This window comes from Gopherus flavomarginatus, chromosome 8 (genome assembly GCF_025201925.1).
Source record: "Gopherus flavomarginatus isolate rGopFla2 chromosome 8, rGopFla2.mat.asm, whole genome shotgun sequence".
NCBI classification, from domain to species: Eukaryota; Metazoa; Chordata; order Testudines; family Testudinidae; genus Gopherus; species Gopherus flavomarginatus.
In genome coordinates, this window is record NC_066624.1 from 25,825,091 (window position 1) to 25,844,620 (window position 19,530).

The window sequence follows — 19,530 nt, forward strand, 5'->3', positions numbered from 1 at the left end:
ACCATTCATCCCCCAACCAATAGCAGTATGCACTCACCTCCGCTACCCTCATGCATTCAGTCCCTGCTGGGCCCCTTCACAGCTTAGGCCAGTCTAATGAGCCTATGAAAGCCTCCATCTTTCCCTGAGCAAACTGTCTGATCATTAGGATTCCAAAAGGCTCCAAAGTAAAGGAATTTTCCAAAGGGGCTTGGTTCTTAAGCAGAAACATGAAGCAGTGGAAAAAGCCTGTGGGAAGTCCAGCATAGCAGGAGTTTAAGGTGGAGGAGAGCACAATGCGTATAGCAGATTGAGCGATCCGACGGGGCCCATTAAGAAAAAAATGTAATACATTATGTCGTTTCTGTGGACTCTTTCCTAAACCTCTATTTATACAGCTAAAGCAGAGGTAGACAAACTACAGCCTGCAGGCCATATCTGACCATCCTCGCCGGCCCTTGAGCTCCCAGCCGGGGAAGCTAGGCTCTGGTCCCTCCCCTGCTGTTCCCACTCCCCCACAGCCACGCCGCCGCGCAGGCAGCACTCTGAGCAGTGGAGCGGCACGCTCCTGTTGAGCGGAGCAGCAGCGTGTCTAGCTACAGCCGGGCGGCGCGGCTGCCAGATAAGCTGCTCTGAGCGGCATGGTAAGGGGGCCGGGGCAGGGGTGGGGGGTCAGGGAGCAGTTGGATATGGGGTGGGGTCCCAGGTGGGCAGTTAAGGGCGGAGGGGGTCCCAGGAGGGGGGCGGTCAGGGGACAAGGAGCAGGGGGGGTGGGGTGGATGGGTCAGAGATTCTGAGGGGGGCAGTCGGGGGGTGGGAAGTGGAAGAGGGCAGATAGGGTGTGGGGGGTAGGCTGTTTGGGGAGGCTCCATACAGTTTTGCAACCCCATTGTGACCCTGGGGCCAAAAAGTTTGCCCACCCCTGAGCCAGAGCCTTGACATGCACATACAAAACAGACCTGAGCTGTAGTGCCTACATGTGTACAGATGATATAGGCTATTTCTCCTGCTTGTTACACATACCCATGCTAACTCAGTAAGAGCTAGCATGAATATAAATAGCTGCATAGCAGCAGCAGCTTTGGTAGCAGAGGCACAGCTGAGCTACAGAGTACAAACCTGCCTGAAACCATGGCTCAGCTGCACCTCCGCTGCCACTACCCTGGTTACCACCACTACACTGCTGTTTACTCATGCTAGCTCAGTGAGAATTAAGATGGGTAGGGTACATGGACATGGGAAATCACACCTCTAGCTTACAGTACAGACACAGCCATAGATACAACATGACATGCTAAGAACGTCACAGCCTTCCCACTGCCTGCCTGAGATGAGACAATGGCTAAACCCAGGAGCTGCAATGCAGCCACAGGGAGAGGCAGAGTCCAGCGAGCCATCCCTCCCTTTCCTGGATGTACAACCCCCACATAGGAAGCAACAGAATGGCAGAGGACATTCAAAGAATTGCAGTAACATTTTATTACATCTAAACTGTATCTCTTGACCAAAAACATGAGACAAAGGGTTTTTTTAAACTCATCCATGATTTTCCTTGCAGCCCATAGCCAAATATAAATCCAGCCCTGCACAGAAGAGATCATATGGATGCTGCAAACACAGCTTCATGTGGGCCAGAAAATGGAGACACAGATTCACGTGGAAAGAGCTTCCTCTTCATATTGCCAATCACTGAGGTGACAGACTGCAGACCTCACTGACTATATGCTGCAAGAGGGAAAAACAAGTACCCCAATAATGTGCATCTTGGATCATGGGGAATGGCAAAAAGACACGCCGGACTGTCTCCACCCCCTGTTGCATGGACACAAGACCACTACGAGCTTTTGAATTCTTCAGCTGGTGCTAAGCAAGAACGTACGTGTGTGTGTGTATATTATCTAGAGAGAGAGAGAGAGAGAGAGAGAGAGAGGGAGGGAGGGAGGGAGGGGCGTGACAAGACACCAAATAAATCTGGTAGCATGTGTTGAGCAGCTGAATGCTCCTAGGTCTGAATGAGGAAGGGTACAGTCCTGGCCATTCAGAACCAGATAAATGAGCACTCAGCAAACAGATGAAATTTAAAGACCATGGCCAAAGCAAGTGGAAAAGCGGCTGGTAATAAGATTTGCAGACACCTGGAGGGGTACAGCTTCTCTTACAGCCCAGGAATTCAAAACAGAGGTAAGCTCTAATAACCCTGGGATCCAAGAGGAGTGAGTAATCCAGCACCCCCGATATTAAGATGATGCACAAAAAGCAAAGTCACAGGCCACTAATCACCACAGACCTGGGATGGGCTCTGAAAACCCTGCAGAAAGGACAAACACACAAGTAGGAGCAGAGCTACCTGAAGCAACTTTGCGCTGCTTGCTGGAAGCTGCATTTGTACAGTTTATATAACACCCTAAGTGGGCATGGTGCTTTAAAGACCTCTGTAACGACAAGTCTGTACTCTGAACAGTTTGCAATCTGCAGTCAGTGTAACACAGAAAGGATGAGGCAGCACAAGGCTAAAACAGCAGGTCAGAAAAGAAGCTCTTTGCTATGAGTGGACACATTTTATCAGGATATTTTTATCGTCAGCTTTGGGGACAATATGGTCTGTAGATTGGCCTAGATCTCGTACATTAGAAAGCATCATCCATGGCCGGCTTTAGGCCTATTCCACCAATTCCCCTGAATCGGGCCCTGCACCTAAGAGGGCCCCACGCCCAGTGAGAATCCCTTCCCTGGCTAGAGGTGTCTTTTTAATTTTTACTCACCTGGTGGTGCTTCGGGTCTTCAGCAGCACTTCGGTGGTGGGTCCTTCGCTTGCTCTGGGTCTTCGGCAGCACTTCGGCAACAGGTCCTTCAGTGCCACCGAAGACCTGGAGTGAGTGAAGGACCCACCGCCAAAGTGCCACCAAAGACTTGGAGCACCGCCCGGTGAGTACAAGCCCCATGTGTTTTTTTACATGTGTGGTGGTGTTGAAGTCATCCCTGCCGGGGCCCCGTTGAAACTGTTCGAATTGAACCCCGCACTTCCTAAAGCCGGCTCTGTACATGGCTCCTTTCATGGTCAGCACCCTAGAAGCCAGCTCCAATGCTTCCTCAAACCCACAGATACAAGGAGGCATCTGATGGGCAATCAGACCCAGACACACATTTGTGTCTTCAGTTTGCTGCAAGTCACGAGGCAGTGCAAAAATTGAAAAATCTTCCTATATTTATGTTGCATTTTACATTTGCAAGATGGATTCTTCACCGAAGATGTTAAAGTCTCACTAACCCCTCCCTTTCTCCCACACCTCCAACAGAAAATAAACCTGCCTTGAGCCAATTCTAAGCCATGCCCCTCTCCGTTCAGACTCTTTTAAATTTACATAATCATCTAAAAATCAGGAGGCACTCACTGTCGGCACCCCTGGGTCTTTGCTCAGAGATAGCCTTGGAGCAGCTGCCTTTGTTAGATTCCCTGGCACTGCAGCTTCAGCCTGACTCTGCAGTGGACTGCTGGCCTCCAGGGAGGGTGTTCAGTTATGGGGTGGGGGCCACGTTCTGGCAGCAATAGTTCTATCTGCAGGTCTCTTGGCTCCTGCTGACTCCGCTTTTGTATTCTGAAGTTCTCAGCTGTACATCTGAAGAAGAAACTAACAGTTGTGAACAACAGAGCGAGAGAAAGAGAGAAAGAAAGCAACACAAATCCCCAGGATAATGAGCCCAGAGAAGGGAGATGGTGGGCTCTGAGAAGGGAGCCTTGCTTTTATTGGAGAGGCCTAAAAGGGCTATAAATCCTCAGATTCAAAGGCAAACTCAAGCTCTTTCAAGTCTGAGGAAGGCCTGGGATGTGTCAGCCGGTGAGGACTAACCACACTGCGTCCCCTGCTAAAGTGGCCTCTTCAGTAAAGCTGTTCTGCAGCTTGGGATATTACATTCAGATCCTTTCCATATGCTGCCCTTGCGGCTGCAGACAGGGTACCTCCTTAATCCCTCCCCTGGCTTCCAGGGGAATTTCTCCCTGCACAACACAAACCATCTCACACTCTCCTCTAAAAGAGAGGCCCACTATCCCATAATCCTGAAAATGCCAAAAGATGCTTAACAATAGCCCAATAGTCCCCCTTTGCAAAACTCCAGCCATCATACTGCTTTTTAAAGGGGAAGAGTCACCATTCCACAAATCCCATATTCACAAACACTGGACCTAAAATTGCTCCTCAACTCCAGGTGGGGAATGGACTTACACTAACGCTTTGTGGGAAGACAGCAGGTCTCCCCTTTGTGTTCAGTTGGGTTACTACAAGAAAGCTAAACAAAGGAATTGAATCCAACCCTTACAGTAACTGTATTTACAGGCAGATATCCTTCAGTGCAGTTCTCTCAAGCCAAATCGGGCACTTGTTCGTCTCATTGCTGCTGTAACGAGGAGCTGAATGTCTTCACTTAATAGTCTCACACACAATATCATACATGCAAACACACTTTAGAAACCCATTAAAATACAGAAATCGGTAGCAAAAGGAATGAATCGTAAAGTCTTGCACTCACATTTAACGTGTCCAACCATAAACAGACTTCTCAGCTTTAATGAGGAACAGAAAATGTAAATATTCAGTGATCAATACTAATGGCATAAGTGTATTTATAGCTGATAAGCAGCAAAGACATTTCGCTTTTTCTGAAGTACTGAACCAGAAGCTGTTGCATAATAAAAAAATCAAGCAGTGCAGATCATATTCCCCAAGGTTCAGATCAAGCTGCAAAGAAGGGAACTTCAGTCACTACAAAAAAAGAAGTAAAGCCCTTTACGGCAGGAAAAATACATTCATGTGCTCTAGGTAAGGAATGTCTCAGGCTCATTTCTGTCTCTCCTGTTCCTTTCCCCAGCTACCTGTGAGTTAGGAGCTCAGCCACCAGGGGGTGACACCTGGTCTGCTCTTGAAGAATGTACTCCCCAAACTCACTACCAATGATATTCTCCGGGGATAGAGATGAAACTAGCTTGTATAGCACCTTTCACGCAAATCCAGCCCACTTCCTTACAGTGATTAAGTATAAAAGGACAGAATCCCACTCCAATCTGGGGTGAGACGGAGAGGGTTAATATGAGGTGTGGGGGGAATCTTATGTCCAGACCTTCTGATACCAGTTGTTGGAAAAGACGTGTATGCTGCATATGTAGCGTACCAACCAAGGTTTGAGCTCTTCCCTTCCCCCACCACCACTACAACACAAGAGCCACTGAACAATTACAAGAAACACACAGGCTTAAGAATCTACCCAGTCTGATTTACACAGTACACAAAATATCTTGCCTCAGTAATCATTCAACTCCCTCAGCCAAGGGAGGAGAGCCCACACTCAAGCTCCCAAAACATAAAACTCTTCCAGTAACTAGATCCTTGAATAAGCTGAGAAAGGAGTTTGTTCCCCAATACTAGAACAGCAACCACCAAGGCATAGTCAGTGGGAATCCCAGCTGCAGATCATGTGACAGAATGACACAGTTTAAATCATCTTGTGTTACTAGTTTTCACAACTTGGTGCGAATCTGCTTTTTCCATAATATGGAAGAAGTTTGCAGTGAGAGCAGCTCAGGCTCCTGAAATTCCCTCAGGATGTTTGTTTACACTGACGTTTTGCAAAGCCATCAGCTAGCCCATAAAGCTGCATCTCAGCTCTGAGATTTCAAGAAAAATAAAAAAGCTTGGAAAAAAACAATTCTGGAGCAGGTGCTCCAACAGCCTTTCAAACTGCTACACCACATGCTAACAAATTTGTAAGGGTTTTTGTGAATCGCAGTCACTCTGACATGACAGCATCACAAATCTAGTTCATGCTTTATCATGTCAATATCTTGTATGCTAATAAGTTGCTTGTTAAGTAGTCAGGCATGCCACACAGCTACAATGCTGGAAGAAGCCTCCTGGAATTGTGGTTGATTAGTTTCCAGTTATTCCTTTGTCTTTTTTCATTTTAACCAGGAAGACAAATATGCAAGCTTTGCCCATCCCTATCGTTTACTGCAGAAGGCGAACAAGCCATCAATTCAGTAGTCAGGGACACTGTACACAGAGCAGATGCAGATTTGCTATTCTGAAGGTACTAAAGACGGGCTAGCAAGCAAATTAAAAAAGAAATCCAGTTCATTACAATTTCACTCGAAAACAGGTTTATCTTATCAGTATTGGGCTGTACGTGTTTGCCTTTATGTAGCTCCCTATCCTGATAGTCTACACTGTGATTTGTTCACCCACAGACTGGTATTTCCTCAACATGGCACAACCTGGCTACTACCCAAAGCAAGCACCACAGATAAAAGCTGACAAAACTGCTGTGGGAAGAGAAGAGAGAAGACAGAGCACCTGTGAAGGGCAGGCTGCAGTCAGGAAAGGTTATTCCAAGCAGAACAGACAAGCCAGGGTTAAAAATAGCTAGCATTTTTTAAGTGCAGCTGCTCAGCTCCAGGGCCCTGGTGGCCTTGCCACGCTGACACCTGAATAATTCTATATCCAGCTCTGGGGAGTGAACGGAGAGAGCTCTGAAAACAAGCCATTGCTAACCATAGAAAAGCCCTACCTGCCACCACCACCATAACTCTTAACCCTTGCTTACAGCAGCATTTTTGTTTAATGCAGAATAGCCGTGTGACTGACTCTGCCCAGGCACTCAGAAAATCAGAGTCCTGGTCTCAACTCTGTCAAAAATATCTAGGGGGGCCTGGACACATCATTTAATGTCTCTCAGTTCCCCATCCTAAAAAGAAGATAATTCTTCCTTTTTCTCATCTTTTGTCTTGTTTTAGACCACACACCCTTTCTCTGTCCTGAAGAGAGTGTCTTCGCTACCAATGTTGAAACGCTGCCGCGGAGAGTCAGCTCTCTCCCAGAGCTGTAATAAAACCACCTCTGCAAGGGAAGTAGCTCCCAGGGCTGGTGCTCTGTCTATACTGCCATGTTACAGAACTGAAACTTCCATCGCTTCCATCCCCTGAGCAAGAAAGTTTCAGCACTGTAAAGTGGCAGTGTAGACAAGGCCAAAGTCACTGCCTATGTGTTTGAACAGCATCTATCACGAAGAAGCCTGATCTTGCTTGGGGCTCCTAGATGCTGCTATAATGCAAAAAGAAAAAAAAAAGTGTAAACGTTGCCACCAATGGAGCAACACAGGGGCTGGGCCAGTCAGCATAGACAGGACAGATGTTCAGCATCAACTTGTCTAGCCCCACTGGGATCAGGTTGAGATAAAAACGTCTAAACCCTGTCTGCAACTCTGACCAGCACTTCCACTGGTGGAGCTGCATTGGTGCTAGTGCAGCGGTTCTCAAACTGAGGTTATTACATTGGGGGGGGGGGGGTCGCAAGCTGTCAGCCTCCATCCCAAACCCCATTTGGCCTCCAGCATTTATAATTGTGTTAAATGTATATTAAAAAAGTATTTTTAATATAAAAAAGGGGTTGCACTCAGAGGCTTGCTATGTGAAAAGGGTCACCAGCACAAAAGCTTGAGAACCACTGTGCTAGAGCAATAGCAGGTAATCTTAGAAACTGCTCATGTACACACAGCCTTTAAGGTTGTCCAGTAAGTAGCAGACTGTGCCCTCCAAGCGAGGCTGTGGACTTCTGAGTCTCAACTATAATGACCAACACAGACTGCCAGTGATGAGTGACCATTAATGTAGACAGTCCCCTGAAGAATTGGTGTGAGAAACGATCACTTCCAAAACTCAGTCCCTGATACTCTATCACAGGGGTCTCAAACTCAAATGACCACGAGGGCTCTCATTGGCCCAAGAGCTGCATTACTGACACCTCCCCACTGCCACCCTCGGCCCCGCCCCCACTCCACCCCTTCCCTGAGGCCCTGCCCATTCCCACCCCTTCCCTGCCCCCATTCCAACCCCCTCCCTGAAATCCCCACCCCAACTCTGTCCCCTCCCTGCCCACAGGGGGAGCAGGAGGGGTGTGGGGTGTGGCAGGGGCTCAGGGCAGGGAGTTGGGGTGTAGGGTGCAAGAGAGATGAGGGGTATGGCAGAGAGTCAGGGCAGACGGTTGGGGAGCATGTGGGGTGTGGCAGTGGGTTCAGAGCAGGGGGTTGGGATGGAAGAGGGGTGCGGCAGGGGATCAAGGTACAGCAGGCAGCTCAGGGGACTGGGGTGCAGGAGGGGTGCGAGCTGCAGCAGGGGGTTCAGGGCAGGGAGTCAGGTGCAGGGTGCAGCAGGCGGCTCAGGAAGGGAGTTGGGGTTGGGGTGCAGCAAGGTGCTGAGGGCAGGGGGTCAGGGTGCAGGGTACAGCAGGGGGTCGAGGTGCAGCAGGGGGCTCAGGACAGTGGGTTGAGGAGGGGTGGGTCCTGATCCGGCGAGCACTGGGGGTGGGGCAGGGCAGACTCCCTGCCTGTCTGCCCGTCCTGCCCCCGTGCTGCTCTGGGAAGCGAAACGAACAAGGAAAAGAGGCACATGGGCATGTGTTGCTGTTGCTTCAGGCACCTCCCCCAGCAGCTCCCATTGGCCAGGAACAGGGAACTGCAGCCAATGGGAGCTGCTGGGGGTGGTGCCTGAAGCAACAGCAACACACTCCCCTGCGCCTCTCTTCCCCCATGTTCTTTCAGCTTCCCGGGGCAGGGCAGGCAGGGAGCCTGCCCTGCCCCCTGTGCACACCGGGCCAGAGCCGCTCTAGGTAAACACTGGGGGATGGCGGGGGGGATCTGTGAGGAGCTCGCGGGCTGAAACCCCTGCTCTAGCACCTCTCACAAGTGTAAGGTCACAGAAGGCGGCTTTTTGGTTTGTTTGTTTTTGTTCTAAAAAACATTCTTACTCCATGGAGTTAATTCAAAATAGTTAATCTAGAATAACTCCCTACGTAGACAAGACCTAAAAGAAATTAATGAAAGGGGAAACAGAGCAAAAGGAGCCAGCCTTCTAGCGTAAATAAGAGAAGTATAATAAAAGCACCACCACATTACTGCATCCTTGCCCAGATGTGACATGATGGCTACTCCTTCCAGTTTCCTCCTATACAAGGAATCATTAATTAGACACAGAGCGGATTTCAACTTTGTTTCTCCACACCCTGCTTCAGCTGCCAGACTCCAAATAGCATGTGCTACTGATCTCTACAAGACGTTTCTCTACTAGAACTCATGCACTCATCCAGCAGATTTGTTTCCAAGCACCAAGGCTTCTTTGGCCATGTCTACATCTAAAATTTTGCAGCGCTGGTTGTTACAGCTGTATTAGTACAGCTGTATAGGGCCAGCGCTGCAGAGTGGCCACACTTACAGCAACCAGCGCTGCAAGTGGTGTTAGATGTGGCCACACTGCAGCGCTGTTGGGCGGCTTCAAGGGGTTTTGGGGAAGGCGAGAGCAAACCGGGGAAGGAGACCAGCTTCGCCGCGGTTTGCTCTCGCGTTCCGCGAACCACCCTGCAAACCGCAGGGAAGGAGACCTGCTTGCTCGGGGTTCGGGGAACGCGAGAGCAAGCCGGGGAAGGAGACCAGCTTGATTACCAGAGGCTTCCTCAGGTATGCTGGGATACCTGCTTATTCCACGGAGGTCAAGAAAAGCGCTGGTAAGTGACTATACTTGATTACCAGCGCTGGATCACCAGCGCTGGATCCTCTACACCCGAGACAAAACGGGAGTACGGCCAGCGCTGCAAACAGGGAGTTGCAGCGCTGGTGGTGCCCTGCAGATGTGTACACCTCCTAAGTTGCAGCGCTGTAACTCCCTCACCAGCGCTGCAACTTTCTGATGTAGACAAGCCCTTTGACTCTAACACTTTGTAGAAGGGCTACTCTGCTAGATATTAGGAGCTCTGAAACCTTTCAAGGAGACACTGGGACAATACTACCCATCTGAGACACAAAAATCCTATAGCAGATTAGCGCTGTCTCCAATACATATCAATGACTTTTAAAGCACTTTTAAAACTCCACTCAATATTAATCCCAAAAAGGGCAAAAAGCTTTAATTAGACATAGTCTGAAATATTAGCCTTGGTCTTTATAACTAACACAATGAGGATACGGGAAAAGGCCTACACGATGCATGCTAGTATCCACACTCCGTTCCATGGATACACTATCTGCATCTGCTGTACTATGCCTGTTTTGGATAAGACTCATCTTCTGTTTGCAAAACCACTATATAAAGCGCCATGTATATCTGAAATTATGTATTTAAAAAAATATAAGGGTAGAGAATATACTGAAGTCACTAATTCCTTCAGATCAAATATGAAATGGGACCCTCATCTGAAATGCTGAAAGAAAAAGAGAAAAAAAAATTCCCCCAAAGAAACAAAAGCTTTGATTCTGTCATAATTCCAGACAGCATTTTAAGGTACTTTAGCAGCTGTTTAGCTACATGAAACTACAGCTCCTTTCACAATCAGTCACCCCATCACAGCTCTTTTTTAAGGAAGCAATTAAATCTGTTTTATAGAATCCAGTGGTATTTACGCAGCTACTGCAACAGTCACTGCTTCAAATTCAGTCCCCCCACCCTCTTTTTTTTTTTTTTTTTTTTTTTTTAATTTTCTTAAGTCAACAGAAGAGTCATTCCCTAAAGACATTCACTGAGCCCTGGCAAAGGCACTGAGAAGGGAAACAGGACTTAGAGGGAAGTGGCTTTCTTTCTTTCTCCAAAGTTGAAACTTACATTTATTCATCTCTCCTCTGAATAACACCAAAACATGCCAAACTTGCCATATCCTCACTGAAATGAAGAGACAGGCAAAGTGTGATAAAAATCCCCTCCATCATGCATGAACACAAATTTATGTAGATTTGCTACAAAGTAGACTGCTGCACCCCTATAAACACAACGCGCAAACAATGTTCTGCTTGCACTTTAAATTGAAGCTAGCCAACCTGGAAAATGCACTTTCAACAACACTGCACAGAACTGAACTAGCATTATGCTCACAATTATGAGGCCAAGCTTACATCTGAACTATTCGAATCAAAGCATGCAATGCTCTAAAGTCCCTTTTCCACCCTCGTCTTCCTGGTACATTTGAGAACAGTTCTTTGATTTCAGCAGGAAACATGAACCAGGATTCAGGCTGCCCAGCCCCAGTTAATCCAAACCAGTCTTTTGAGATTAAGAAAAACCCTTCAGATGTATCAGTTAAAGGTGCATGCATGCTATAAGATCAATTACGCTGCCATCTGGATATCCCACACTCAGATTAGCAAGGAACCACAGCAGATAACACCCAACTACTACCAGCAGAATCACTCTTATTCAAAAGAAAGGCTCAAAGAGTTCTACAATCAAAATACATTTGTAATTAAAAATAAGCAGCATGTATTCAATATTGCTTAACTCCTTATACTGTGAAGCGTCTCATGCACCCCCAGTACGGTAATTAAATTACATCTGCTCCTACAAGTGTTAGCCCACTGATGCAGACCTCCAGGCCAACTACTCCCATCAAAAACAGCTTTCCCACAAGCACTTTGTCCCTCATAAAAGACATTAAAAAAAAAAAAAAAGCAGAGAGACACCAGTCTTCAAACCCAATGCTTACAAAATTAAATAGGACACTGTGATGTCATTAAAGACAGAATAAAAATACCACAAAGGATAAGACCTTTTTGTTCTTGGCAAACTTTTTTTTTTATTTGTTTTTTTAAGACAGTAATTTTCTTGCTACAGAAAGCTAATAAGTGAGCAAGTCTAGGAATAAAATTTCTGGGGGTGAGGGGGGAGAATATAGTAGGTTATAATCAATTCTGAAAAACTACATGGATGATGTGTCCCATTTCCCTCTCCTCCCTATTAAAATGCTTTCTGGAAAGCCAAATTCCAGCCTGAAATGAATTTTCCAAACCGTATTTTATAAGGAATGTTTCCTTTCAGCGTTCAGCACAGAAGCCCACCAGGATCAATATTTCTCCAAGATTACACTCATGGGATTTAAGATTTAGTCAGAATTTCTGTGTAACTCCAAGTTGTCTAACAATAGTACACCACAACCAGCCATCAAAAACACTATCTATTAAATAGCACACAGTCTGATTAATTCAATGAAACAAAACTACAATTTTTGTCCCCCTGTAAACTCAGAAAGTAGTTTTCAAAGAGCCCCCTTCAGAGATGATGGGATAAAATTAGAACCACATTGGTTCATTGAGCCCCCTGTAGAACAGCTCTGCTCATTTCCAATGCAAAGCTCACTTAAAGGGGCACTAATCCTGTCAACATTTGTCCAAAATGTTTGTTGACTACACATTAAAAGCTCAAGCCCACCAAAATCATCATCATATTTTTCAGATACACATCCTTATCCTGCATTTTTCACAATGCAAGATACGGTAATATCTGATAGTGCAAAGGCCAAAAATGAAACTGACTAGAAACAAAAAGGAAATTTTTCTGCATTTCTCACTCAACATGAACGAAGTAAAGAATTTGACACAGCGGAAAGTAAATGAAAGATTTAAAAGGCTAGGGCATTTTGTATCATCTATAAGAAAGCTGCCCTTTTACATACAACACTTAACCCGATAGTGTCCACTTAATCCAAAGGGTAACCACAGCTACTTCTCTCACTCCACGGAAGACATACAAAAGAAAATTATAATTCATCCTTTATATGAATAGTAGTGGGATGCAGGGAGAAAAGGGCATAAAAATACTGACATATTTTAAAGTGACACGATCAAGCCCTGCCAGTCTATAGTGTAATGCTTTTTTCCTTGTATCTCTTAGAAAATTCCACGTTATTTTTAAACGCTTTCACTTTCTTCTAAAAACAAGTATCAATTCTAAGCACTTTTAACGGTATTTGGATAGAGAACTGATAAGGAATCACCAGAGTTCTATGTTTCCAAGAAGCATAACAGAAAACATTTTTTGCGTTTCAAAATTCCTAGTGAGTGGTCTTTAAATGCATCAGCACAGAGGAAATAATTATAATGTAACAAAAAGCAAACTGTTCATTTTTATTAGGTTGGGGGGCAAAGTGTGATGGGGGCTATGTAGATTTCACCCCACTTCTTAAATTTGCTTATTAAATTGCATTTGCTAGCGAAAGCAATACATAGTGAAAAGGGGGATATGTCTAATTGAGCAGAATTTGCAAAAATCAAAAGCACTAGCACAAGATACAAAAGTGTAGCGTGTTCTGTTTGGTAACCAGTTGTCTCTAATGAGACCTGAACTACAGAAGAAAGCAACACAGAGAGGGGTTCCACAGATTTAGTTGTGGCAACCCCTGAAAAACTGGAGTCCAGAAATTAAGAATTTGATTTCCACTTGTGTATTAAAACACAAGAGCAAGAGAGGATATTCCACAAGGGTCCAAGCCCTAGACAGAATTTGATAAACGTTACTGGTATCCACAGCCATCTTCTATACAGAAAACTTACACAGATATGGATCTGCTCTAGCTAGTATCCTTGCAAAACAGAGAAGAAATGCTGTGAGACCAAATACCCCGAAAAGTTCAACCTATCCATAACTAGAAGACAGAAAACCAAAAACTGAACATTTTCTGTGTGGGAACTCTATCATCATGCAGACGTTCCATATTCATTTCAGCCTTTCACCAACCCTGAATAACCAGACAATCTTTAATTCCTATCTATTTGGCGTTACTTCAGCAGGTTAATTTGTAGAGGGAAAGAAAGAATGATTTTCAACATTACTCCCTAATCACCTTGGTAAACCTCAGTACATGCCTGGCAATGGAGCTGTGCCTTTGTCTTCACCCAAATCCTACACTTTACTCTGGCTATTCAAAAGAGAAATTCTGATGACACCAGAGGCCTGCTGGCAGAAAAGTAAAGACAAACAGAAATATGAATATATCAGAGAAATAGGTTCTACATAAGCAAGTGTTCCTACAGACTTTAGCTTCTGAAATCTATACTATGGGAAGTTTGAAGTAGGACCAGCAATTCCACCGTACTCCAAACAAATTCCACATGCACCAAGGAGTGACCATTACCCTCCAATGGTAACTATTCCACCTATTCATCGACCCCTCTGTATGGGAAGGAAAACAAGGATCCTAACTAAAGAGGACGTCTCCAAATCCACCCACATATTGATCTTCATAAGCAATGAAACATTCTTTTAATTTGCCCTTTTCCAGTGTTACATTCTAAGGCAAGAACTGCAACAACTTAGACTATAAGGACAACCAGTTTTCCTGTGACAGCTAGGCACTCTGAAAATTTATTGGCATATGCTTGCTTTCGGGTGGGGCATTAAAGAAATATCATACTCCAAACACGTAGAATAATTATTTATAAAACTCCTCCCAACCTTGCAGGTATTAACAATTTAACACTAAAAACAATTTAATTAGTCAGGTTTGTCTACTCAACGTGCACATTTTACATTACCCAGATATGGAAAAGTACCAGAAATGCAGCTCAGAGGTATCAGCTAACTCATAATAAGAAGACTCATCACATAATGAAGGAGGGTGTTTTCTCTTTCCTTCCTAGCACAAATTAGAATGGCAAACTCTCTGCACTAAGGAAATGCCATCTCACATCGGTCCCATGCCAGGTACATCCACCTATGAATTCTCAAGTTAATGCAATCAGTTAAAAATTATTTCTAGTGCCATTCTCCTCTCCCCACTTCCTTTCTTTCTTTCAAATAAGCTGAGGTGGTCTCTGGAACCAATTTACTTTTTTTACCCCCCCCTCAAAGCCTGCATGATAGATTTACAAATGCAGATGGTCACTTCTTGAGGAAGGGGGCTCCTCTTGAGCTCCAGGCCCATGAAGGTATCTTCAAAAGGGCAGCGGGGGAAAGAATCTAATAGATGCAATCATTTACCGGGATTTTATTGGCCAGAAAAAGTCTCTTTCCTAGTCTAAGTCCTCTGCATCAGAATGGGAGCGTTTACATCCATATTTGCTTGCTGATAGCGAGATAAATTGGAGTTTAAGTGTTAGTGTCCAGCGGTACAGAATGACCAAACTGTTTCAAATTATTTTGTTTTCCCCTTTCCTCCCTCTCTCAGAAAAGCCATAAGCCCATCTGATAAGAGATTTGGAGAGAAAGTTATCAAGATAAAGGCTTTTTTTTAAAAAAAAATTGAGACGAGATGGGGATAAGATAAACACTCTGATTTACAAGATAAAGTTCAGCAAGACTGCTACCAAAAACATCCTGATGTAATCGTCCCAGAATGCCTACATCTCATTAGCACCCAAGTTGGGTTCTTAAACATCTTTTAAAAGCTTTTAGTTACTTTCTAATCCAAAAACATATTGGAAAAGTAACTTCCATTATCAATATTTTTAAGTTAAGACCACAGTTGTTCTGGGATTCTACCGAATTTATTCTGTGTGAAGTTGTAATGCCACGTTACAATAAGGACTTGAGGAAAAAAGGAGTGAATGCTGGAATCCCATCAGATATATAAAGTAAAGTAGGGCTTGAAGGAAATGCTTAAATCTTCCCCTGTCACCCTACCCTGAAGATAAGAGTTGTTTAAATTCTGATTATTTCAAAAGCTTAGCTGGTAACAAAATCAGTACTATTAGATTTCAGAAACTGGGAATGCAGAAGCAAAGATTTACTTCTCTGTTCGTGTTTTAATGCAAGAAAGAGTCCTTCCTCTCAGAAATCTTCAAAAAATACCTATTTTTTTTAACAAGCCATACCAGCCTTTCCATATCAAAGTACACCAGTACTGAACTGGTAAGACAAAACTATTAACAATCTTTAATTTTCGGGCAACTCATGCCTAACAGCCTCTGGGTGCCTTAAATATAAATGAAAAACAATTTACAAACAGGCAATATGTTCCATTAGGTTCTGAACAACCAACTGTTTCCAAAGACATTTACAGAAACAGATAGGAAAGTGCCTACCACTTTACACCAGGTAAAACAAATAGGCAACAACAAATTTGCCAGGAGCAAAGGAAGACCAGCTTTTGACTCAGAAAATAGTACTTCCAAGCCATTTTAGAATCAAGGACAATTTGAAGATCTGCTCCAAAGAAGCAGACAGATGAGCATATCTGGTATCTTATTAAAGTATATATAAAGAGTAAAATTTCTACAACAAGGTGTAATGTATTTACCATTTATACTAGGTGCAAACCAGAGGCATTATTAAATAAAGGCTGGCACCAAAGTTTACAATCTTCTCTTGTGGAGCCAACTGATATCTCTGGATGCTGGATCCTGTAGTCAATGGGAATGCAAATTGCAGGCAGAGTTGTCTCTCTGGCTCCAGCTTGCAGAGTTCAGGTAAATGACAGAAACCAGGGGCTAGTTTTTAAATATTTGCCCATTAGTCAAAATTTATTAAAAAATCCTTTACAGACTAACACAGTAGGGGAGGAAAAAAAAAATGGAGTGGGCCTAGAGCCAATCAGAACCTAGCAAAATGGAAAGGCAATCTGTGCACTTCTAAAGCCGTGGGTAAAAAGCATAGATTACTTTTAGGTGATCTAATAAAGATATCAACAGAAATCCTGTTTGCAATAAAACTGAAGTCTTGCTAAGACTGCAAATAACTTGAAACATTCCTAGATCTCATCTGTATCTGCAAAAGCAGCCAGAAAGTTATAAGTTCACACATTAAAAAAAAAAAAAAAAAGAAAAAAAAGACAAAGTTCTCACCCAATTTTTTTGTGCAAAGGGAACATCGTTTTGGCATAAAACTGACAGAGATGTGATGAGGTTTTGATATATTAACCTTCAGTTCTTTTGCCTTTAGCCCAAGTTTGCACAAACATGTGAATTGAAAGCCATCTGCTGGCAATTCCAGACCAATATCTACAGCTTAAGTAGTAAGATTCTCAGTAACCTATTTTTAACAAGCAAAACAAAAACAAAAAAAAATATCCAATATAACTGGCATAAGAGGGGTACTAAAACTTGGAATCCCCATTCAACTTGAAATCCCTTGTGGGCCATTAAAATTTGATTTTGTCCGTTCTACTCAGAAATATTCTAATGCACTTAAAGGTTCAAAGATCTGGAGAAAAGTCTGCATGACAATTAAAAAGAAATTTAACCAACTGCCAACACCATTTTTCCCTGAGAAAACAGGGGAGGAGGGGAGCAGGAGAGAATCTTGTAAAAGTGTGGTCAGGAGACTGCAAAATGAAGGAACAATCTGAGTAATGTTTTAAATGCAGTCAGGGAATCCCTGTGAAAGAAAAAAGGTGCTCCCACATCCCACAAAAATATTTGAACAGCAGCAATTAAATGAGATGCAAGATTTAAAAATACAATATTTCTACACCACTTTAATTGAGCACATCCAAAAACTGGAATATTTTGCTGTAGAAAAGCAATGTCTAGAGCTTGGGACTGAACACAGACTGGAATAAAAGAAACAGATGGGACTCTAATATTGTACTTCTTGAACCATTCAAGGTGGCCAATGGGAGGGAGGAGAGGAAAATGTTCTTCTCCCACTGTATTAACTGTCCCACCAGCTTGAATTGAAAAATCATATTAGATAAATAAGAAACTCTTCTTTTACTGATACATTTTACATGCTCATTTCATATCGCCATTGTCCCTAAATAAGGGACCTCTAGTATTACTCTAACAAGCAAGAGCGTATGAGCAGTCTTTCCACCCTTCTTTGAGGGCAAAGTCAGGGGGCATCTCTTTCAGGTTATGATTGATTAGAAAAGTAAATGTATTATTAGGACGGTAAGATTAAGTGAATATATTTAGCTTTATCAAGTCAGATAGCCTAATAGAGGGGGTAAGGGAGAATCAAAGTAAAAATATACATGTTTAATTTCATCTAAGAGAGAGGGAAAATGCTTCATCAGTGATCACTTCAGGCTCTCGCCTCGCCCTATAAATCATTTATGTCCATCTGCGTATGTGTGTTACCTATGGAGTCCCCAGCGGGATGCTTTGCCAGTTTCCTAAATGGGTTTCTGTGGAAGAGATGAAACCCTAGATTATCCAGAGCTAGAAAAGCTAATAAAATATTCATTTTAGTCTATTTAAAAACCTGGTGCATGTCATCTTCCCCCCTCTCTAAATGCTGGATCTAGGCAGAGCTGTGTATTTCGGGGAAAGAAGAAATCAGACACAATGGGGCCGGCCCTTTAGGCAGGATCAGCCATGGGGAGGCAACGTCCGCGGGAGCAACGCTGAACTCAGAACCACGTTACAGCCCAACGGGCCCGATTTAAGCACCGGGGCCGCGTTAAACTTCTGTAATTTCTCTCTCTTCCCACGAGCTGCCCCAGCAGATGCAGCGGAGACTGCGGAGACTCCAGACGCGTTCGCCGGGGAAGGAGGAGAGGTCTGCACGGCGACCAGCAGGAACATGACAGCTTGGTCTGCCACCCCGAGCAGCCGAGCCCAGCTCGATCCGCGCCCAACGCCAGGGGCAGTGCACCAGGGCAGGAACGGGCTGAGGGCACCGCACACTCTGGACGGCCCTGGACTGCCGTGAGCTCCCAAGGGATGGCCTCGCCCTGGACCCCAGCTCCTGCGCCAGGCAGAGGCGCCCAGACCACGCTGCCATGCCCCCGCCCCGGAGAACCGGTTCCCGCTAAAAGGAAAGGGGAGACGCCCGCGGCAGAGATGGGGGACCCAAGAGTGCGGCACGTACTTGGAGTTGGCCGAGCTCCAGGACACCGGCTCCAGATTCTTGGCCAGCGGCGCCGCGAGCCGGCACATGGCAAGCAGGACGCCCAGGAGCCACTTGCAGAGACTGGGGCGCCCCTCCGGCAGGGCCATCTTCCCCCTCGCCCGGGGGCGCCGGGGAGCCGCTAATCCTCCCGGTGCTGTAAATCCAGCCGGCCGCTGCCCTGGTTCTCAGCCGGTTTCACGCTCACATCCCCCGGGGCTGGAGTCCCCCGGCAGCAGGGCTCACTCCGCCCGCATCCAGGGCCCCCCGCGCAGCTGCTACGGCTCCCCCAGACGGGCACTGCTCCCGGGCTGGTCCCGCGGAGAAATCCGCCCCTCTCCCCCACGCGCTAGTCCCTCCGAGCCGGGGCCCCCCGCGCCTCTCCCCGGATTAGCTCCTCGGGGCCCCGTCGGCTGGAGTCCAGCTCTCTGCGGGTCTCTCAGCTCTGCTCTCCGGTCCCAGCGCGCCCATGCACTCCCGGCTCCACACTGTAACTCCACGGGCTCAGCCCGTCCCGTCCCGTCGGCTTAGCGCATCCCCTCCAACTGCCCAACTTGCACAGCGCCACCGCCCGCCCTGCCACGCTCTGTACTCCCCAGCGCAGGCACCAGCGAGGCCAGCCGCACCTCGTCGACCAATAGCGAAGCGGGATAGTGGGGCCTTCGCCTCTCACTCCGCCTCTCAGGCTGAGAGGGGCAGGGCAGCCGGCCTCTTAAAGGGAGGTGCAGCTGGAGCGGCGCGTGGGGTTGCTAGTTTGAGGCACTGGAATGTCTGCTCTATGGAGCGAGTGCGTGCAGTGCTGACGGTGTGTATGTGTATGTGTATGGCTGCTGGCCCTGCAGAGCTGGGGTTGATGCATGTGAGGGGAGAGCGGTGGGGCATGGCTGTAGTGAATAAAAGCAGCAAAGAATCCTGTGGCACCTTATAGACTAACAGAGGTATTGGAGCATGAGCTTTCCTGGGTGAATAGCCATTTCCTTAGA

The 19,530-nt window shown here is 45.7% G+C and overlaps 1 protein-coding gene across 1 annotated transcript in view; it reads right to left on the reverse strand.

Moving 5' to 3' along the window:
* The window catches only part of EFNB1 (ephrin B1), a 128,455-nt gene extending 109,336 nt beyond the window's left edge, over positions 1-19,119 (reverse strand). The window contains exon 1 of the mRNA XM_050964694.1: positions 18,530-19,119. Coding sequence (XP_050820651.1) covers positions 18,530-18,657 — 128 coding nt within the window. The 5' untranslated portion in view covers positions 18,658-19,119. The remainder of the gene's footprint in view (positions 1-18,529) is intronic.
* Positions 19,120-19,530: the final 411 nt, after the last annotated feature.